We start from the raw sequence: 24322 nt of genomic DNA on the forward strand, positions 1-24322 counted from the left end.
GGGTCATGTCGGAACAAGAGGATCTTGTCGTACATCCCGTAGAATCCGCACTCAGGGAACTGTAAACAACATGGATCGAGAGGTTAAAATATGTAAGTAATGTAAGTTTAAGGTGTTTTCTAACCAGTGACAGCAGATAATAGGAATACAAAAGTAAAATTAAAGCGTGTCCGCAGATTAAAATTAAAATTACAATGTTGGCAAAATTCAGAAAAGCTGCACATTCATGTAGGAGGAAACTTGAAGATGCAATAAAACGCTTATCACAAAATTATAATCACATGGTACAGACCAACTCGTTTCACATTTAAAAGAAAAACCAAACAATATAATAATTGTATCAAATCAATAAAGTATCAACTCAACTACACACAATATAGAAAGGTGCCTTAAATTATGAGTATTGATACAAAACTTGACTAAATCACCATTGTATTACAAAAAGTATGTGGACATCCCTCCTACTAAGCAGGAGAAAATCACGCTGAATTGATTTTATTGGTTTTTGTTTTGTTTGTTCAAGATTAATATTTTTACTACATCGGATCTCCTGTGAATGTATCTGCAAACATACGCTGCGCCGACAAATCACTTGTCTTTTTAAATACTAAACTGTAACAGTGGAGAACGCGGTTGGCAGCGTCAGTCAGATACTAATTGAGGCTGATTTAACTATACCTGTGTTTGATATATGCAGGTGACTGATCCCGGGGAATGCACACAAGAGATGCTACATTAAACGCTTCAAACCTTCTGGCGCTAGTTTGGGGAAGGCTCTGCCCCAGCGCACAAAGCAAGGTCCATACAGACATGGTTGGATGAGTTTGGTGTGGAACAACTTGACCAGAGTGCAGAGTCCTGACCTCAACCCCGTCCAACACCTTTGGGATGAACCGGAACGGAGATTGGGAGCCGGACCTTCTCATCCAGCGTTGCGCCTGACCTCACAAATGCTCTACTGGATGAATGGGAAAAAATTCCCACAAAAACTCTCCAAAATCTTGTGGAAATCGTCCCCAGAAGCTGTTATAGCTGCAAAGGGGGACTAACTACATATTAACGCTCATAGTATTAGAATAGGATGTCCACAAGCTCATTTAGGTGTGATGGTCAGGTGTCCAAATACATACACAAGATGACCAAAAGCATCAATGCGTAAAGCTTTCGAACAAACGCACACTAAGTGCCAAAAAAACTGTATATATGATGCAGTGCTTAATTTAATCTTTTTTAACAATATTTATGCGTAATGCGTTGCACATTTTATGGTGTGATTTTGCACCTTTTAGTATTTGGTGAATGTGTCAATAAACAAAAGAAAGACACCTTTACGCATAAACCTTTTATCTTTTGTTTGTTTTATATTGTAGCAGAGCCTTCTTTCTTTGAAGGTAAACAAGGACGTAGATGCATACACCTTTTTGTGCAATTTATAAGATGCACACAATTGATGTAAAGCAGGTAGATTTACGGACCAAAACATAATACATATTGATGTTTTATGTAAACGACATCATTGCTGAAGCTTACTTCGCTCCGCCATTGGCCTGGGATAATATATATATATTATAAAGCTTTCGGTTACAAACTAATATCCTGCTAATTGCAGCAAGAAACCCACCGCAGTGAAGTCCTGTGGATTATCTCTGCAAGAACTCATCCGCTGAATGAGACGGTCAATCCCATGGAAACATTAGGCCTCTTATGATCTAATTCATATGCAGTAACATAATAGCTAAAAGCGTACCCTGTGTGCCGATCGGAAAACCTGTATTTGCCGTTACTGCAGATAATGGGTTGTGTGCCTACACTGTGGCATCTGAGACTGCCATCGAGTCATGGCTTGTAAGCTCTAAAGAGTTTTATTTTCAACATTTACACAATGCATATTCTAGTTTATTGAAGCCATAGGGGTAATGCGGCTGTCTGCCCTTTTTCAAGGGCTTCTCTTGCAATTAATAGCCCCTTAAGCTGCATCATTTGGACAAAAAAGGGTCTCCATGACAGCCGAGTGGCATCTTGCGTACGTTACCATGGTTACAACAGCAAGGTATGTTTGGGGGTAATCACCTCTTCAGAGAACGGATGTGAGGAAGCGTTTACGATGTGCATAATTTATTACACGGTCGCGGGTACAGAATGCCGGCGATGCAAACAAAATAAAGGGGGACAATCATTAGCAATTAACCCCTTCTCTCCAGTATGACAATAAATCCCTGTGCTAATCATGCAAACTCTACTTTATGAAAACACTTTTTTTCCTCTCCGATACTCCATGGGGGTTGAACATATTTTTTTCACCTAAAACCAGGGGCCACCATCATCATTACCACAGGATTTATGCAGAGCGTTAGCCCCAGCCTTTAGAAAGAGGAATAGTAGACCAAATCTGATCAGATCAAATCGTCAATCAATTTAATGCTACTACTAAGTAGTTCTATGACCTACAGAGATAGAAATGTATATAAAATGGGACTAGGCAAAAGGGAAATAATTTAACTGTTCAAAATTATGGATTCCACCCTCAATAGTGCAGAAGTGCAACTAACGGAACTGGATACCCCACTTTTTATTACTCATTATTAATATCAGAGACAAAATATAAAAAAATAGAATGGTTTACTAAAAAGAAAAAAGCACTATTTTCTTTTAATATATGTTGTTGTCATGATCTAGCTCTGTTACCTTAGCCCAATCCTAACCGCTTATCCAGGCATTATGGTTATTGAAAGCGAGAGTAGGAGCAGACTTGGTAGGATTGCCGTGAAGAATTAGCTGATCATTGAGTGTGCAGGTCACCCAGACCATCGCAAATAACAATGGCAACCCCCGTGTCTACAGAGAAGGACGTTTAATGGAACACGTTTAGATAAACAGTTTTTCCAGCCTAAATTACTCTGTGTAGCACCATACTTTTTTCTCAAATATATTTCCACGAGATTTCCCATTTAAAAGGCAAAGGATAGGTAACAAAAGAGAACCTATGGAAAACGTGTTGATGGCAGATGTTTGCTTAGCTGGAGCAGGTGGGTGCTCTCAGTACGGAGTTCAAGTGGGGTCCTTTATGATGGCAAGAATAACGCTGTGTTCCCATTTGGTGCCTGCGAAAGAGAAGCCCGGGCTCTTATTACATAATACAGCAAACGACGTGGACACAGAATGCTACATATTTATGGATGTATTATAAGAAGAAACACGCGACAGCAAATGCAGAGCGGCATAAAAGGGCTGGCGTAAAAAGCAGCGTTCGCCATGATGTGCTGTAAACGTGAAGCGCCAGTCTGCCTCAATGGCATGTTGATGTAGACAGCATCTAAAGACAGGCTTCGAAATATACCCCGAGGCGTTTACAAAGAACACACAAACCCAGAGTCCCTGATCACACATGCTACAAGCGTGCCATTCTTCTTCGTCAAAAGGTGAACTCTGCGACGTCCTTACGTCTTTCTACCCATTCCGTCCTATGGAAAGTTCCATTACAATGCTCAATTTATAACTAAAGGGATTACAATTTTGTGGCATTGTGTCAGCGGGATGGCAGTGGGTTTGAATTATGCCTCTTTCCATTCAGACTCCTCGCAAATACTTGATGGCTTATGCTGTAAGCACAGGAATAATTCGACAAAGGCTGGTCAACCACAACTCCCTGGAGTGTCAGTCCTCTACCGGGGCAGAATCCAGTAACCGCCACATACTATTCCAACGGGGAGATTAAAAAACCAGGACCGTTGGTGGGCCTTGAGGACTTGTTGAGAAAACACCTTTTGAGTTAGCGATGCTTGAATACCGCGGTATATATACGATTTCTTGTACCGTGAGGTAGAATTCCAGAGCTCTGAATTCCAATTATAATCGAAGGACATTTCTTGAAACTGTTCTACGACGCTGCTTGCCCAAGGCTATGTGGAAGGTTAAAAAAAAAACAAATGGCACATCCGTGTAAAAAGTGAAAGGTAGAGTGCAGGTTCCACCAATATTTAGGTGAAAGAAATCCAATTTGCAGCTATTCTGTAACATAACGCGCAGCTATGAAGAGCATTCTAACATCTGGCGACGTGTGCAATATTTAAATTTGCTAAAAAACAAATAAAAAGTAAACATTTATCCATTACTACCCTCTGAAAGGCAACGGCTAAATATGCTAGTAGTACTGATAGCTCCGTTTCCATTTGTAAGAAAAACCTAAAACAAAAAATAATAATAATGAGAGACCACTGATGTGGACACCGTTTCCATAGAAATTTGAAAAAAAGGTCACTAAAATAACATTCTAGCAAGTATGAGCTACGGAACCTCCTATTTTTAATCAATATACACAAACAACATTCAAGGTATCGAGTCCGGAACTGCATTGACCTCCAGCGGATGTCGAGATTCATCTGATGCCGTCTTTTTATAAGCAACCAACAGAACTTTCCTGCCGATTATTCTATATGTAGCATTTGGCTTCACAGAGCGTACACTTTCACATAGATAAGAACCAGTCAGCCCATCTACTCTGCCCACGCTGTAAAAACGTCAAACCGTACGTTGCCTTGTCTTAAGTTCAGGATAGGTCTTAAAGCCCATTTCATGCATGCTTACATTCACCCACTGCATGCACCTCCTTACCTAACATTTAGGCCTATGAGCTCTTTAATTTACTATTCGATCATGATATTTTGTCCTAATATTCCTCAATTAACCGTTTTTTTTTGTGGAGGGGGGGCAAATATACATATCAAGTGTTGCTGCCCCCTGCATTATGTGGGATATATATAACCAAGTTATTGATTTCCTTCTGTGATACGTCCCACATACAACAAATTATTATATATTTTTCTATATTTTTTTATATATTGTATATATACAATTTTCACATGGCTTCTTACAATTCATATATTCAAGGGGAATGACAGGACGAGAATCGACAGATTAAGACAAACCGATACACCAAGCTTACAATCTTGAGGTGCGTCCTGGAAAAAGATGTGGTCACATGGCACACATATGATGCCCATTGTATGCATACGATGGCTAGTGTGCAACTCTAGAGGCAAGAGGAACCTTGTACTTTATCTTTGTATTTATTCCAATTGAAGGGACTCAATCATTTCTATGCTTTGTTGGAGATAGACCTTGAGTATGTGGGGGTCCCGTTGAACGCGGATTAAAGCCATAGGTGTGGGTGTGTGTGTGGGTGTGTGTGTGTGTGTGTATATATATCAGGGCTCGACAAACCCCAGGCGCCAGGTCGCCATGGCAACTCAGAATTTTGTCCTGGCGCCTAGGAGTTTGTCAGCCTCTTACATCCACAAAAAAAAGTGCCCCCGCGTCACCACGCAGGGGCGCTGCTGCTGCTGTCTGCCCAGGAGTCTGGGCAGACAGCACAGCCACTCAGAGCCCACCCCCGAGCCTGAGATCACTCCCACGGAGTGATCCTGTAGGCTGAAACCGCGATTGCAGGAAAACCTGCAATAGCGTTTTCAGCTGCCACAGGCAGCTTCAGGAAAGGGGGTTGAGTGTTGATTGGGTCCCCACACAAGTGTGGGGACCTGACAGAACATCCCCCTGCTGCCTGATCACTCCATGAGAGCGACAGGGCAGCGTTAACCCCTTCAATGCCGCGATTAAGGCATTTAGGGGTTAATTCCTGTTTTGTAAGGCAGACCAGCAACAACAAAAAACGAGCCCCCACAAGCCCTTTGATGATTCCTGTAGGCATGGAAGCCTACAGCAGTCATCAAAGACACTCCCCCCTGCAATGGCTGGTCTATAGACCAGCAATTGCTTCCCAGCTAAGTGTGGAGACCAGCCCCAACCCTCCCCTGCTGCCTGATCGCTCCATGAGAGCGATAGAGCAGCGTTAACCCCTTCAATTCCACAATTGTGTAGAACACATTCGTGGCATTGCAGGGGTTAACATTTGTCCCCACAAGCTTGTGGGTACTAAATATCAGTCAATGCTGTGCTCCAATGGAACATCAGCATTGAAAGCGTTAAAAAAAAAAAAATATATATATATATATATATATATAAATAAATAATTAAAAAAAAAAAAAAAACAGCACTGACCTGAAAGTCCAGGGTGCTTCCAGGTCAAATGCTGTGAGTTTAGTAAGTGGGCTGATGATCAGATCACTCCTAACCAACTGTTTAAAAAAAAATCATGGCTCCTAACTTTTTTAGCTGGCGCCTAGATTCACAACAAATTTGTCAAGCCCTGGTGTATATATATATATACACACACTGTGAAATGACAGTGATCTCGATCGCACAGACAGAATTTGAATGTAACAAGTTATAGAAAGTCATGGGTTAGATGACAGCGATATGCTAGGATATGGCGACTGCTCAGTGAAGCAGAGGATGGAAGCCACCCTGCCATGTGTGAAGGCACTTTATATGACAGCATAAAAAGCAGGAACACTCAGCCAGGTTCCAAAGAGAAGACGGCAGGGAGCAAAGAGCCGTCCGTTTATGGATCACTCAAGCAGCAAGGACAATAGAACAGGTGCTATAGCAACAGTGCTCAAAGCATGAGGTACATATACATCGCCCACCACCACCATTCGGGAAAAATAAAGCGGGGGGGGCTGCTGAGAAAACAATGAGGGGTGATCAAACAGTATTACCAGCGCAGTTTGATTTTTGTGGTGTGCAGAAACAGAGACAGATCATCGTCTTGAGTTATCTGGCGATGGCCATCTCCCCGTGTAGGTAAGAGAGAAACAGAAAGGGAGAGAAAAGTTCCAACTGGAAGATGGCTGATCCCGTGGAACATAGAAACGCTCTTCAGCCGGTAACACTATTAAAAAGATTTATTTAGACTATAGAACTGCCAGATGGAGGAGTCGGGAAAAGCGACAGATCCACTTTAGAGGGGAAGTAGGATAGGAGTTGAAAAAGATCAAAGGGTAGAATAGGTGGCTATTAGGAAATGTAAAAGTGACATACATAAAAGAAAAGTAAAGTGAAACGAGTGAATAGAAAAAACTAACGACGACGAAGAGAAAAGGAACAAAAGGATCATGAAATCAAAAAGATTAAAGGAGACAAAACAGAACAAATCAAATGTAAAAGCAATAGAGAATGAAGTCAAAGGATAAGCAGCTGACGGAATACATGAAATAAGCGAAAAGTGGCACGTTCAACGTACGCAGCTATAACTATAGCGACAACATCGTGCAAAAGAGCCAACAGGATATTCCCCAACGTAACAAGCGGCCAGAGAGGGCCATCTGTTTTTATTAAGACTTTACATGACCTACTCAGTCATGCACAAACACCAGGATATTCGGTGCCTAAAGGCAGAGCCGTCCTTCCTAAAGACGGACATTTGGCAGTTGCGTATTTGCAGCGTATTGCGAGGCCCTGTTTCTGGGTAGCTGTAAACTTAACATGAAAGGCAACCAAGGGAAATATTTCTGTGAAAAATAAGCACTCAGTGTAATTGGAAGATAATAGATGAAAAGAGTGATCTAGTACACTGACACAGTCCATTTACTTACCCGATTGCTAACAGAATAGGTTTAAATAAGAAAAGAAAAAAAAAAGGAAACAGCCTTTTCTGTGGCAGGAGATGGTCAGAGGCATTGCCCCGGCCAACGGAACATATCTTAAGTCAGTAAGAGAAAATGTGTCAGATATTAAGAGATTATAATCAGGGGTTATATTAATTCAGAATACCCGAGTACATTAACAAATAATAAAATAAAATAAAACACGCACAACCAAATGTTTTCCAGAAGACACCTCTGTTACCTTCATTCCTCTTATAAACGCTGTCTAAATCAATCAACCCGCGTCAAAGTGGAGGCACAGCTGCATGTGGAGGAATAATCAAGGAAATACAGTGACAAGCAGTCAAGAACATGAATTGGATATTCTCAGGGACGTAAAGAAAAGCAGAATTAGTAATACATATGCACGGAGCTGCTACAATAAACCTAAAACACCATTGCACGAGCTTGGTAAGCATTTAAGACTATAAAACGTGAACGTTGGGAAAGTGAAGAACCCCCTGGCCGGACACCAGAATGGCACATAAAGAGATCGCCAAATTGCCCGCCTTTAAGGACCTTTCCTCCTTTCTCCTGCGTTGTTCTTCTTTTCAAAGAGCTCGGAATGCCCGCATTGTATTTTAAATGTCATAAAGCTGGAGTAATGTCTCAGTATCTCCAGGGGAAGTTAGAGACCCTGAAACATACGGTGAGTGCTGTTTGATGGCCAGTGAAACGATTACCTAGGATAAATTACATACCGAGGATAAATTACATGCCGAGGAAGATCTGTTAGTCTTGAGCATTTTGTGTAACTTCCAAAGGTCAGAGATTTCACTCGATATAGTAAGCCAGGCTTAACCAAGAAGGTTACAGACTATGTTACTGTAGCCTCCTACAGACCAGGCAGCACACACAGGACGAAGTGAAATAAAAGGGAAAAATTAAACTTGATTGAACCAAAGAAAAGGTGAAGGCCGGAGGGATGTACCTGCTAGTGTATAATAATAATAACAGCGATTACTGTAACAGATATTTTAGAGAGCACTCAAAAAAAAAAAAAAAAAAAACTTTAAAAATACTCAGTTAGGGAGGACTTAGATCACAAGAGCAGGGTTCTCTTCTATATCCGTACCAATGTCCTGGGTTTTTCCAAATCAATGTTCATTTTGTTGATGTTATTTTGTTATCGGTACCTCTCATTTTTCACTGCAATAGCGCTACGCAGGGGCATCACTATGGGGGAGGCTACAGCGGCTGAAGCCCTCAGGGGCAAAAGCAAAGAACTCCCTGTAACCTGCCACAAACTAACACCCAGCACAAGTGGCGTTCGTAGGGCGTAGACCTCAATGGTAGCATGGCATTCAAAAGTTAATGTTTAATGTTGGGTAATGGAAAAATAACAGACTAAAAAACAGAGGGTCTTTCAGAAACAGGATCAAAGTCAAAAGGATCTTTGATGTACAATGAATATTCCACCCAAGCTTTCTGAGCAAAACACCATTATTGTATGATTCAGAGCCCAAGCACACTGGAGCCCATTTTGCACGGACACTAGTACATTTTACTGCATTCGAATAGGTGCCCATATTCTTTAAGCTAGTAGAGTTAGAAGATAATATTCCCGATATATATTCCTGTCTCCACCAAAACACACTTAAGTTTGTTTCCTCTAGATGCTCAGTACTTTATCATGACTCTTGCCTTATTACTTTGGTCTGCCAGTCTTCCCTTTCTCTCGCTGCTCATCTCTCCCCATCAGCATCTCTCCTCACCGCAGTTAGAAAACGTTGCAATGATGTTGAACCTCCTAATAAATTGTAAGCTTCCATGTGAAGAGTTGTCTCCTCCTTCTGTACATTATATTAGTTTATAATATTGTTACATTTGTACTCTCCTTTCATTGTAATAACACCACAGAATCTGCTGGGCGTTTAGAAATGTAATTTAAAGTAGCACTCCAGCTAAAGATCGCAAAACAGCCAATCATATCATTTAGCTGAACACTAATGTTAGCATACATGTAACATGTAACTGCTACTCACACTAACTTCAGCTGGAGGACTGACTTCAATGAAGTGTTACAGAGCATGTGCAGGATGTGTACCTGAGTATACTTCCTGTGTACACTTCCTGTATGCAGCACAGAGTGCAAATGGAGTAAAATAAGACAGAAGTTTAACTTTCTATCGGCGGGAACCGAAATAAATAAAAAACGCATCCTACAGTGTGCAAGCATTAAAATGCATGCGTCCACCTAAAATGTACTCGAAGATGCTTTTCTGTCACATGACAATGAAGCGTTCCCATCTTATCTTGACTAAAAATCATGTTTTTAATAAAGTGTTTATATATGTCAGAAGAGTAGATGGAGCAGCACACCTTTAAAACCATTCTGGAATTTGAGTCAGCCTACTACTAGAACAAAATTCTGACCACCACACATCGTGCATTGTTCTCCACATGCAGAATTACTGTGCGTGATGGGCGCGTTTAAATGTTTTATGTAACCGATACTGCAGCGTTCAGCCGGTCATTGTACTTGACCAGGAGCGCTGAAGCTCTTTGGTTTAAACTTGGAAATTCCATTTTTCTTCAAAAGTCACAAATTTAGCGTTAGTGGAGAACAGACTATGGAGCACCCTGCCTCACAGCACTTCTCAATAACCACCGCTGTTTACATTTCTCATTTCCATCGCATATGGTTGTAGAATTCCTCCTGTGATCATTTTGTTTCGGAAAAAAGAAGGAGAACTCAGTGAAAAGGTTTCCATTCCTCCACCGAATGCGCACCATTGTAAATATTTAAAAAGGTCTCCTTTATTACTCACAATTCTCTTTATATTCTGCACTGGAGAGACGGTTTTTAACAATATGTATTATATTACCAGTTATTTGCTCTAAGGAAATTAACATCTTCATTGCCAAGTGGACAGATTCACTGATCATTTAAAGTTATTACTTGTATGGCGGCTCGAACTATGATCATAATGATACAGAAAACACAAACCACTGCACCAGCTGGCTGACAGGCACATAGATGAAAACATGAAGAGCATAGAGGTCCTCCAACTAGCCAACAAATCTGCCACGAGGTGTCGTCTAGTACAGTTGGCATTTCTTCCGTAGGCTTTTGACTACAAATGTTGGAACAGGATATACGTAAAGTGTTCAACAGATACATCGATAAGGTAGCGACTGCAAGATGATGCAAAACATCACAGCTGTTTAGCCAAATACACACAGGTTACCAATAGAATAATTGCGTTGCGTTGGCGTGTGGCCACACGTGGCAATATAAAGTATGAGCCAATTCAGCTCCTTTTCTGATGTTACCCATCATTACCTTGCTGAAGCTTACCAAGCCTGTCTGCACCAATCAGGATCAAGCAGCATCTTAAAATTATGAGATAAATAATAATCATGCAACCTTCCCTGTTATACACATAACACGGGTTTCCTAATACAAACATATTGCTTATATTAATATGTAAACAGCATTATGGTTATTTAGTGCGTATAACATTAAAAAGTAAGAGCTGGGAAGAGATAAAACCTTTTTAATCTGAGCGGGATCGGCCAACAGGGTCCGACTTTATTTCGTTGCTTTATTTTTTTTCTCAGCTGCCTCTGAATTATGTTTTTATGTTTCGTTTTTATACCAACCAAGGTCAAAGACTCCAGTCTAGCAAAGCACTCCTCTTGCACTTTACCCATAATGCAGAGGCTACATAACCATGAACTTTCTCTGCATCTATTATCCTAACGACAAGAAAAAAAAAAAAGGAACAGAAAAACAGCGCAAGGTATTTCTCTTCCATCTGAACAACACGATATTACGGCAAAGAATAGTGTTATTAATCCAGCTTGTTCCGGGTTTTTTCCTGCTGCGGAGTTGTGATACCTACTGCAGCGAAAAACACGTGAAATGGAACAGAATTCAGGTATTGCCACCAGTCTCGCGTAATCACACGGTTTTCCCATTACGTCTGGTTTTTATAGTCTTCGAATTGGTCTATCCACATACGTCGATGACACTTATAATAAAATCTAGTGGACTATCCAACCAATAGTTTCCATTATGAAAACATCTAACACTCACACCTTTGAGGAGAACATTTTCTTAGACATGTTGTTCCTATGCATCTGTAATCACCGATTAGAAACAATAAGTGGAACAGAACCTTTAAGCCTGGCCGTCGAGCTGGCACCGTGGCATTGAGATCACACGGCAGACACACCTGGATCGGTGTGATTCATTCCATAGTGATGACACTCCCTGTTTGGAAGGCTGGCAGGTCAGTTATTAGCAGAACACCACCCAGAGCTGCGCTGACACACAGGCCATGTCAGAACAACGATGTTGTCCGAGGTCACCGACTTCAACTTTGAAGGGAGGACAGTCGACACCGCAGACACTAGCATTACTAAATCCACTAACAAACCTCCCACAGGCTGAGCTTTGCTTGATATTGTAAATGTACTAATAGATCTTTATTTTGGCCTCATGGAAGCAGAGGTGTGGGATTCGTTTCCCACAACAAAGATCTCTTCTTTCTTCTTAAACCTGCAACTCAACAACAGAGGAGTATTACCTTAAACGAGAGGAGTAATCATGCCAAACCAGAGAACAGGCATACCTTCCCGTATGGTAAACTGTTAACACGCTCATAGGTTTATTTAGTGTACAGAACTGTAAAATATATCATTTGGGAAAGGTGGAAGCCCTGAAAGCAAGCGGCAATGAAGGGATTCGGGCACATCTAGGGTCACCCCAGGTGCTCACTCACATCCTACTACATAATCCTTATGTATATATCTAAATAGCATGGGGCTCTGACTTAATGTATACTTTGTTTATATATCCTCAAGCCCTACCGGTCCATCTACACGAGCCATGAGTATTAAAATCACAGTCAAGCCTTATTCTTGCTCAGTCTTTACTGTTCTTGAGCCTAGATCTACTCTCGCTGTGTATTTGTTTACTGCTATCTTAGCTATCTTTCCTATAAGGAAATAATGACAAATTGCTTCAAGTTTGGAGAGGTGCCAGAAAATAGAGGGAAGTCAAAATAAACGGTAAGGTGTGCACTGGAATCTGTTTCACTCGGTACGGAGAGGTCAAAATCAGGGATAACATTTCATTTTCCAAGAGTATTTTTTTTTTCTCTTAATGCTTTTGCCAGGAGATTCTCCATATGCTTGAAACAAATTATGGAAAAATTATGTATATTTTATAGCAATGTGTCGACATACTGAAAATACCCAACAGAGGCTGTACATATATCTGTGAGCTAACCATTCAATGCCAAAAACGTGGCTTTCTGCTCTTAAAGCAGCTCAAATTATTTAATTGCCTAATGGAAGTATTAGAAAGCTACCCAATACGTTTATCCAAACACGACGCAGATAAGACTTCATTTTCGTTAGGATAAAGGCATAAACTTGGACGTTATATCCCACTCAGAGTCCTTTGCCTTTGAAAAACCCTTTTCCTAGGCATGTCTCTTAAGCACTTCTCTCTCCCCAGTTCTTTACATTCCCAAATCTTACATTCATGGTGTTTACAGATTAAAAGAAGCAGCGTCATTGGAAGGCTGGTAGCGTTCAACCCAAGTGGTAATCCAAGCCAAAGGCTTCCTCCACTCAGCACTCCTCATGCAAACTGATCATGGACACCTTTATGTTAGTGAAGAATAAGCGCGACCTATTAGCATGATCTATTTTACAACAAGCATTTAATTCACCAAATTAAGCAAACTTTAGCTTAGTGGAAAGCTAGAAAGGGCATATGACAACCCAAGTTCTTTGACAGCTGGGTGTATTTTAAGGCTAATGATTTGGAAAAGTTTTAATTCCTATATATTTTTCACTTTTCACAGATTTCTTAAAAGTCAAAAAAAAATTCCATTGTTACGAGGACCACACTTGCTAAGTCACCCAAAACATATCACATGACCAACAACAATGGCAGTCTCCAGGAAGTTTACTGGAACTAAAAGGAGCGTCAATGCTAGCCTCCAATACTGTATAGGGCACGGTATCCTTTTTTTTAAGCATTAGGAGCCATATACAGACAGCTTGTAGATAAGCAGGAGGAAGAGTTTTATTGTATGGTTTAACTGAAATATAGGTAGGTTTCAGGAAGATTAAAGCCAGCATAAAGGCCCATCAAGGCCCATCAAGGCACAGCTTCTGCTGTTAAGCTGGGTCAGGGAGAATTGTATGCTAAAGCTCCTTGGCAGAAACGCATTAGGGAAATAGGCGAGCAGTTACTGCAAAAAAAAAAAAAAGTCTGCGCCAGACCTGACTATGTTATCTTGGAAATGATTATTACATGATAGTAGTGTATGACTGTATGAAAACTCAATAGATAAGGCAGCTTTGTCTGAGAGCTTACAATCAGTTTATCTGACAGAACATTTGATTCTTCCATTTTTTAGCATGTATAACATCCCATTTAATCTACATACATACAGCTCACGTACACAACACACATCTAGATTCATTTATATGTCTTTACTTTTTAAATACTAACTAAAAGGCCAGTCATTCCACAGATCAAACTAACAGATAATCCCCGGCTCTACTAGTCAAATAATTACATGTTTATGTGCAATCAAGAGCCGTCACAATAGCTTTAAAGCCAATTCAGGATCATGACTGTGCAACGACCTATAACTCGTAAGCCGGAATACAATTTACCCTTCTTGCGCAGGTATTACCATCGCTGTTTTATAACAGACGACAGCACGCAAGATGGAGAGAAGTGAATCCGGTAAGACGTTTCTGGCCAAACACTACAGAACCCAAAATGTTAAGCCAGACTCATGATCAAGCTGTGCTCCCAAGTGAAACCAACACTCTCAACAAATATTTTGAATGAGAACAGCGATGACAGCTTATTAACAAGACATGAGGCGAGGGCATGACCTCCAGGGGAGATGGGCGATGCCGAGCACCCACTGAAGCCTGCATGAAACGCATTACTGTGCACAGGGTATAGAATGGCGTTTCTAATAACACATCACACAATCGCTACACAATACGCTGCTTACAAAGGATGCTCGATTCCGCTACGCTATAGACTTACACCTGATCCTCTTTTACGGAGCTCCTAATCTGCCAGAGCACAAGGCGCTCTCAAACTGGCCTCAGAAACGCCCTTCACCGGGCTTTATCCTCAATACTCCGGCTCACCTGGCCTCATCTGGAGTGCTTTTATTTTAGAGGCTTATTACAAACAAAAGTAACATAATGGACACCACTGAAAAGAGTAACTCGTAGCCCTTCCTATGTTAATTGGTCAATTGAGTCTAAACGGTTGATATACAATTTACAAAATAGGAAAAAAAAAAATAAAAGCACTCATATCCCTATTTATATAGTATGGCTCTACAACAAAATGGTAGATAAAAATATTATATATCTAGGATAGATTTTCCAAGGCTTGTAGCAGCCATATCTAAATGCAAAAATGTAAGGACATATGAGGATTTATATTTCTACATGCCTATGACAACTGAGGCTTTATCTTGCATCTGCCATCACCTAAAAGTGCTTAAACACATCATCTCCATCGTGTTACCCTGGTCTAGGGAGGAACTGTGAGGAGAGAGAGCGGATACTCAGTTGGTGGCAGCTACGAGATGCGGTCTTGATGTAGCCAACAAGGAATTCGTTTGGCCCCACATAGTGAAGATGGCGCGCACACAGACTCCCTGTTTGGTGGGTAAGCCCAACATGTTTGACCATGGATCTCATCAGATCTGACTTCTAGCCCAACGTTTCTGAAGAAATAGTCTAAAATCTGTATTCTAATTAAATACCATTCCAAAATAATTTACTTCCAAATACGTCTGAGAAACGCTTCTGTCAAAACCAAACGTTTCCCCCTTCGGCTTATCTGTCTTTGAAATGCGCCTGCCTCTTCCTCTCGGTGTCACATATTCTTAGCATATTCCAGGCCAGAGGGAAGCGGGAAGCCTGAACTTGACGGCTCTTTGCTTTACAGGACTTTTTTTTATTTTCAGGATGTGGGAATGGAAACTTTCTGTTGCCTGCAAAGTGTTTGGTTTAACACTGCGTGTGCCGGTCAACCCCTTTACTGCTACGAATTATAATGAAATTAGATAATCCACGGAAATGCACTTGTAAGGTCAAAACAACAAAGGCGAGCTTCAGATGTCGTACCTGAAATAAAACAGCGATGTACAAATATTCTTAGGTTTTCTGGCCTCTTAACCCTCTGGTTGCCGTACTTTACTACAGTGAAAGCCATGCTAGGTTGTAAGTATGAGGATCTCTGCTTTAAACAGTGGCAAATTAACACTGTACTGTTTACTGTATACAGAAAAATATCATTATTTAAAACTCTAAACAGAGTAAAGCGTGTCGACAAACTGGTGATGAGAGATCGACTGGGAAAGGGTTAATGGAGTAATAGGAAGCGTAATAAAAGGGAGTCAAGCAAGGGAATGGAGGATCCCGGCCAATGGTTATTACACTGTATACGTGGAAAGACGGCAAAAAGCCAGAGCTTGGGAAAATAGGAGAAAAGAAACGAGGCCTATTTAAAAAAGGTACACAACAAACCACTCACGTATATGAAACTTTCTATCTCTTTAATGACATCAAAGTGCTAGAAACCTGGAAAATAACCCATCACCTCCAAAAAGTAACAGCAGAATTAGAGAAATACGCCCGCGAGATTATCTCCCGATAGCTACATTACAGAATTGAGATTAAAGGGACACTGTCTCTGTGAGGCACGGCCCGTTTATATGGCTTTATGGAAAATACAGCAATGCATTGACCATCTCCGCCATTTTTGTTTTACCTCCCTTATGCCTGCAAGCCCCCTTTTTACGGAGGAAGATAACAAAAAAAACAAAGGAGAATAATTGATCAAGGGCAAAGGGCATAAACAGAGTAGAATGGTCAAGGATGACAGAGGACAGGTTGTCGGGAGGTGTCTGGTTTTTGCACAACAACGGGTGATGGAAGCAGGCCCTAAGGTCATAGTGGACCCCCAAAAAACAGCTCTCTGCGTATAAATCTGATAGGGCCCAGAAAAAAAATCCATAAAACATCTTTCATAAAAAAGTTACAACACTATTACTGCTGCTCTCGAAGAAATTCGTAAACAAATATCTTGTCATCTTTTAACTCCCAACTGCCAAAAACGACTAATTCATTACATAGATGGGCACGCAGTTAAGGAAAGCTTACAGATCGAAATTAGTCACACTGAGTAAAGAGAAAACGTCTAAGGTTTGTCTCCTCGTTCAGCTATACGATTCTCCTTTAAGGACTAGTTTGTAATCCATAGACTTTGCGGCTTAATCGACAGCGCCGTGATCCAAACGTCTCTGGCAGCAAAAGGATTAAACTGCCCAGGATGGAGGGGGAGGAGTGTAAACCGAGCCATCTTCCACCCCTCCTAAACTGGCGGAGATTCGGGAGAGGGAGGGGTGGGCAGCATCTGGAAGCCGCAGGATGCTCCGCAAGTAGAAAAGTTAGCAAAGTAGGATCGAGGACAGACACAGAAAGCAATTTTATTATAACGCTGTAAAAGTGATATCACCATAACAAGTGATGAAAATTTCCTAACGATTTCCATATTTTCACCTCTTTGAATTACTTTTAATATAAAACCTCAAGTCTATTACCAGACAAGAACCAAACAAACCCTCCGTCGTTCTGCATCAGAACGTACACTATTTTCAGTCTGGCAGGACATACAGATTTGATAATAAAAGCATTGGAAAGGTGACTTCTATCACGTTTGTATAGCATTTCAGCCGTGTGTTTTCTTATGTAAGACTTGGGTTCACTCTGATCTCGACGCTGCACTTGATCCATTTTTAGAGAGTGAATGAGGCACATTTCGATTTAAACTTAAAAATGAATAACCTAATGATTAGAGGGACATTCCGGCCATCAAATGCATATGAAAGGTGCGTGGCCATTTGAAAAGCTTGTGAGGTTTGTTTTGCAAAGCCGTGGGGGGGAGATTCAGCTTAAGCAGCCAATCGGTGGCAAGAATTATAGGATCATGGAGGAAGAAGGAAGAAAATAATTATATATACATCAGCGGTCGACAAATTGGTTTGGATCTAGGAACTAGCCAAAAAACGTAGGAGTCGACTTATTTTCCAATCATGTTTATGACGGGGCAAGATATTTTGCACAATGCTATGCTTTCAATTTGGGGAAGGCCCTTTCCTAATCCAGCATGACTGGGCTCCAGCGCACAAAGCAAGGGCCTTATAGACATGGTTGCAGCTTTGTGTGGAAGAACTTGACCGGACCGCAGAGAGCCCCGACCTCAACCCCATCGAACACCTTTGGCATGAACTGAAACGGAGATTGCGAGCAAGACCTCCTCGCTCAACATCAGTGCCCAAGCTCATAAATGCTCTACTGGAAAAATGGGCAAGAATTCCCACAGAAACTCCCCAAAATCTTGTGGAAAGCCTTTCCAGGAGCGGAGGCTGTTATAGATGCAAACGGAGGCATCAAAGTCATCAAAGTTCCTGATGATGCAATGGTCAGGTGTCCCAATACTTTTGTCCATATAGTGTCTCAATTAAGAAATATGTCCCATTCTAAAAAAAAATTAGTAGATGTAACGTAGAAGTAATAAATAGAATAATGTTTTTAATAAAAGTATTGATCAATACATTAAAGACTTGGCAAATATATATTAATGGTAATCCATTTAGTAAAGGATTGATAAATTAGTAAAAACATTCATCCATTTAAAAAAAATTTGGTGAATGAAGGCAACTGGCAAAGGTTGGAGAAAACTGGAGAAACATCAATTCAACGTTCAGCGCATATCCGTCAGTCTATTCTCCTCCTCTCCTTCCCCCAGGTGCCACTAACCCTAGTCTGACCCACACACAGCACTGAAACACACACATACACACACACGAATACATACTGATAGCAAGGCATACACAAACACATACACATATACACACACGAATACATACTGATAGCAAGGCATCCACAAACACATCCATACACTACACCCACTCCCTTTGCATCGCACCTCACAGAGAACTGTCTCTGGCAACTCTACTGAAGAAGAGGGTAGCTGAGCATGTTCGGCTATGAAAGATTTGTTTTAACCTACAGAATTCACGAGTCCAATCAGAAAGAGCCCCGAAGAGTTCCATCCCAAAGAAATCAAACCGGTAGCTCCCGGAATGTTTTGGAACTACAATTATCACAAGTCTAATAACGTGCAACTTGGACGGCATCATATGAATTATAGTTACACAATATCCAAGAAGCTATTCATTGACTACACCTACATCAAACCACGCACCGAGTACTGGCCTTGAGGACGTGACTTTAACACCAATGTGTATCAGTCATCAAGCTACGAGATTATTTTGGATACATGTGATGTAGTGCAACTTTGTTTCATATGAAATGATTTGTTTTGACAGTTACATTCAGTATTTGAAAGTTTAAGGGTCTTTATACGAACGGAAACGTTGACGGAACAAAGCCCTCACTTTACAATTAATTACGAAGGGCCAACAACGGCAGGCTTCTGAAACTAGAAGGGCCGAGCCGGCCCAGTGAAATCTGCAATTCAATGGGCGAGGAGACTTGGCACAAATCTCGCTGGTTTAACTATACATGATACAGGGCCAGTCCGGCTGTGCCTGCTGCAGAAGCTCCCAAAGGTTAGACTTTCACAACGTATAGCGAAGCTATGGGAGACTGAAATCACTAATCGCTGGTGAACAGTCCTCTCTAAACCGGCAGCTCCTACATGCGCATCGCAAGGGAAAACACAGCAGGGGAAAATGTATTAAACTGCAAACAAATACCTTTTGTTCTAACAATTTCACCTAATATATTACTGGAGAGTATGTTGGGTGACCCACCGTAAATGCACGTAAAAACACAGACCTTACATGTGCCGTGGCAACGAGCCGCATTTAAAGAGGCATTAAAAAGAAAAGAAAACCTCACATTTTCAGCATTGATTGGCAAAGAGGAGCCCTTGCAAAACGCGCTAACCAATTTGCTAGAAAGTAAACCGAACAAAAGATACTCGGTTCCACAATTTGTCCCTGCCTTCCTTTGAGCTGGCAGGCAAGGTAATCCTCAACGCGGACAGAAATCACACTTCTTTTATTCCGCAAACAATATGTTGCGGAAAAATAAAAAATAAAAAAAATCAAAGAAAATAAAGGCCGCAATTTGAAATTACATAAGCCTGTAAGGTCTCTTGTAGTAAAAATGTCAAATTCCCAGCGAAAAAGACACATTGCCAAGTCCGGCAGCCTCTGCCTTTGTGTCGGTTTCCTGGCTCGCAGACCACAATTTCCATGGTCTGTTTAACTCTGCAGTTACCAGAACACAGTCCACTGCTGTGTGCCATATAATAAACCAAGATTAAACAAGACGTAAGAAGTAAAATAACTTCCTGTTATATTAGGCAGCGCCTGATTTCTCTTTCACGTGCCCCTGGGCATCGAACTGAGCATTCATCGGGCTCGATCTACTTCACAGTTCAACATCTCACTTATACACCATCATGACCAGGGACAGAAAAGAGGTTTTGTCTGAATGGAAAAGTTTCATCCCGTATGAATAAGAAAAGCGTTGCTTTGGCTCTGTGAGAAGGTGTGTTCTCAGCTAATGGAAAACCTTGGGCTTACTTACCTGCTGAGTGACGGCATCTTATCAGAAGCCATGAATGAAGCGGTGCCACTTCAACAGTACCGTATGTACGCAATGGTGTTAAAGAACGGAAAGCAGAAACTTTAGTAGGCAGCCCAGTCTTATATGCACCAAAAAAAGTGACGGAAACAAAACATTTCTGCTGAAAATCGGTCTTGAACGGCATCCCACAAACTGAAGTACAGCATCTCTACCACTGAGCTTCCCGTTATCGGCATGGATAATGCCTCCATACACCCAACCAACCAGGTCCACTGTCCCGGTGTCATACTTGACTACTGTCTGCAGGCTGGCAGTGCCCGTCTCTGTGAGAAAGTCGTGTCTAAGTCCAAAAACACCGCTCTTCGAAAAATGACACTTTTTGGGGTTTACTGGCATTTTTAATTTGTTCTTTAGTTCCACTGTTAATTCTCAAGGGTGTAGAATCAAAAAGCATCATTTTTGTTTGCCCCATAAACATCCAGACAAGCAGGAAATATGCTTGAAATGCAGCCCTGTCACCATCTTGCGAGATCCGGTAACAGACTGCCATCTGGGATGAGTCTCTGAGTAAGAGTAAGCTGACCTTTGAAAAGAAAACAAAAACTGAAGCGACTTCAACAAGGAAATCTTAAAGTTGGAAAGAGATTTCCGAGCAAGTACTAAAATGAGATATTTAAAATAAAAATAAAGCCTATCTTCATGGCGACATGTATATAATGTATAGCGGCAGGTAGTTATTACAATCTCTGCATGAGAGGGTTGCATAGTCCATATAATTTACACATTCCACCAAAAGTCGTCTGATGAGCGACATACCCCCTACTTTCTTCATTTGAAAGAATCAAGCTGACTGAACCCTGGATTTGTAATAAAACCAGGGCGGCAACAACAGGCTCTCCAGACGCATGACCAAGACTTACAAAGAGTTAAACATTAAGCCATCCGCTGGTCGCTGAGGGGTGACTGAATGCCTAACTGCAGTAACCCGGTCTAATGCATGGACAGAGCTCACAACTGTCACAAAACTGCTGGCCCTAACTTTCCCCGCTGTTTCATAATGCCGGGGGGGGGCTTTATTCTCAAAGCAACTCTCTCTCCCCAACATCTAGCCTTATAAAAGGTATCTATAATACACTGCTCAAAATAATAGAGGGAACACTGAAACAACACAATGTAACTCGAAGTCAATCACACTTCTGTGAAATCACACTGTCCACTCAGGAAGTAACACTGATGGACAATCCATTCCACATGCTGTCGTGCAAATGGAACAGACAACAGATGGAAATTTTAGGCAACTAGCAAGACACCCCCAATAAAGGAGTGGTTCAGCAGGTGGTGACCACAGACCACTTCTCAGTTCCTATGCTTCCTGGCTGGTGTTTTGGTCACTTTTGAATGCTGGCGGTGCTTTCGCTCTAGTGGTAGCATGAGACGGAGTCTACAACCCACACAAGTGGCTCAGGTAGTGCAGCTCATCCAGGTTGGCACATCAATGCGAGCTGTGGCAAGAAGGTTTGCTGTGTCTATCAGCGTAGTGTCCAGAGCATGGAGGCGCTACCAGGAGACAGGCTAGTACATCAGGAGATGTGGAGGAGGCCGTAGGAGGGCAACAACCCAGCAGCAGGACCGCTACCTCCGCCCTTTGTGCAAGGAGGAGCAGGAGGAGCACTGCCAGAGCCCTGCAAAATGACCTCCAGCAGGCCACAAATGTGAATGCGTCCACTCAAACGGTCAGAAACAGACTCCATGAGGGTGGTATGAGGGCGTTTGGCATTTGCCAGAGAACACCAGGATTGGCATATTCACCACTGGCGCCCTGTGCTCTTCACAGATGAAAGCAGGTTCACACTGAGCACATGTGACAGACGTGACAGTCTGGAGACGCCGTGGAGAGCGTTCTGCTGCCTGCAGCATCCTCCAGCATTACCGGTTTGGCGGTGGGTCATAATGGTGTGGGGTGGCATTTCTTTGGGGGGCCGCACAGCCCTCCATGTGCTTGCCAGAGGTAGCCTGACTGCCATTAGGTACCGAGATGAGATCCTCAGACCCCTTGTGAGACCATATGCTGGTGCGGTTGGCCCTGGGTTCCTCCTAATGCAAGACAATGCTAGACCCCATGTGGCTGGAGTGTGTCAGCAGTTCCTGCAAGAGGAAGGCATTGATGCTATGGACCGGCCCGCCTGTTCCCCAGACCTGAATCCGATTGAGCACATCTGGGACATCATGTTTCGCTCCATCCACCAACACCACGTTGCACCACAGACTGTCCAGGAGTTGGCGGATGCTTTAGTCCAGGTCTCTGAGGACATCCCTCAGGAGACCAACCGCAACCTCATCAGGAGCATGCCCAGCAGTTGTAGAGAGGTCATACGGGCACATGGAGGCCACACACTACTGAGCCTCATCGTGACTTGTTTTAAGGACATTACATCAACGTTGGATCAGCCTGTAGTGTGGTTTTCCATTTTGATTTTGAGTGTGACTCCAAATCCAGACCTCCATGGGTTGATAAATTTGATTTCCATTAAGAATGTTTGCGTGATTTTGTTGTCAGCACATTAAACTATGTAAAGACGGAAGTACCGTATTTGCTCGATTATAAGACGACCCCGATTATAAGACGACCCCCCAAAATCAAAATATTAATTTAGGAAAAAAACAAAAAGCCTGAATATAAGACGACCCTATAGGAAAAAAGTTTTACCAGTAAATATTAATTCATGTAAATTATTTTTTCATGTTTAATAAAAGCTATGATTGAGAAAAATATATTTTTTAAATTTCCTTTTATTTGCCAACCTGCCCCCCCCAGTTATGCCACTCTGCCCCCAGAAATGCTTTATACCCCCCTATTTGCCACTCTGCCCCATGATATGCCTTATACCCCTATATGCCACTCTGGCATATAGGGGGTTAAAAGGCATATCATGGGGCTGAGTGGCATATAGGGGGTTAAAATGCATTTCTGGAGGTATATAGGCATATCATGGGGCTGAGTGGCATATAGGGGGTTAAAATGCATTTCTGGAGGTCCAGAAATGCATTTTAACCCCCTATATGCCACTCAGCCCCATGATATGCCTTTTAACCCAGCATGTACTGGCTGCCTTGGCTTGATAGGAGTGTGATTGCTGTTAGCAGTTTGATATATATATATATATATCAAACTGCTAACAGCAATCACACTCCTATCAAGCCAAGGCAGCCAGTACATGCTGGAACCTGGGGATGATAGTAGTGGGATTACAGCCTCCCTATGCCATGCTACAACCCCCACCCCCCTTACACATCCATGCTATCACACACAAACACATTTAAATACTCATTCATTCCATTAATCACACATACTTCACACATTAAACACACATTAATCACACATACTTACCCAAAAGTAGGGGACCGGCTGTAGAGCAACTTCTCTGGCCCCGCCCCCAGAGGAGGGAGGGGGAGATAGAGCTCTGTGAGGACGCTGCAAGCTTCCTGTCCTCCTGCTTCTAACAGAAGAGACGCTGCTCGCGACCGGTAAGCAGCATGGCCCCAGCAGACATTTTTTGGGGGGTCTGAGAAGACGACCCCGATTATAAGACGAGGGGTATTTTTCAGAGCATTTGCTCTGGAAAAAACCTCGTCTTATAATCGAGCAAATACGGTATGTCATACGATTAGTTCATTCATCAGATGTTCATGTTACAAAAAAGAAAGCATCTGAAGTTTAGGCATCTTACTCTTGTTGACCAACATGTTTCTGGTCACCATTTCTGGGACCAGTATGATATCTACCCGCAAGGCGTCCAAAGCATTAACAGCAGTTACCTACAGCTCTTAAAATGCTTCTGTTGGCATATACTGTAATGTTTGGGGGTTTTTTGGAGCCGTTAAATGATTATATCTGAAGATACAACCTTTACGACGCTTAAAATAACGATAACATTTTAAGAGAAAAGTTCAACATGGTTAAAAACCTGTTAAGGCACAAAGTGTGGATCTGTAGAACCTGCTCTCATACCTGCACATAACGATGATCCACGTGTAGACACTGATGTTATCAGATCTTACTGTAAACGGTTGGGAAAATGTATAACAGTAAAACGTAATAAATGCATTGAATAGAAACAGTACAGGCTCAAGAAGAAAAATAACATATC

At 41.9% G+C, this 24322-nt stretch overlaps 1 protein-coding gene across 2 annotated transcripts in view; it reads right to left on the reverse strand.

Annotated features, from left to right (window-relative positions):
• PRKD1 (protein kinase D1) overlaps nucleotides 1–24322 on the reverse strand; it is an 86399-nt gene that overhangs the window by 56579 nt on the left and 5498 nt on the right. For both annotated transcript variants that reach the window (XR_008355478.1, XM_053474845.1), the window contains exon 2: nucleotides 1–59. This exon is cut by the window's left edge and continues 80 nt beyond it. Coding sequence is in view for 1 of the 2 variants with exons in the window: in XM_053474845.1 (XP_053330820.1) it covers nucleotides 1–59 (59 nt within the window). In the remaining variant the exon portion in view is untranslated. The remainder of the gene's footprint in view (nucleotides 60–24322) is intronic.

The sequence above is a fragment of the Spea bombifrons genome, chromosome 9 (assembly GCF_027358695.1).
Source record: "Spea bombifrons isolate aSpeBom1 chromosome 9, aSpeBom1.2.pri, whole genome shotgun sequence".
Taxonomy (NCBI): domain Eukaryota; kingdom Metazoa; phylum Chordata; class Amphibia; order Anura; family Pelobatidae; genus Spea; species Spea bombifrons.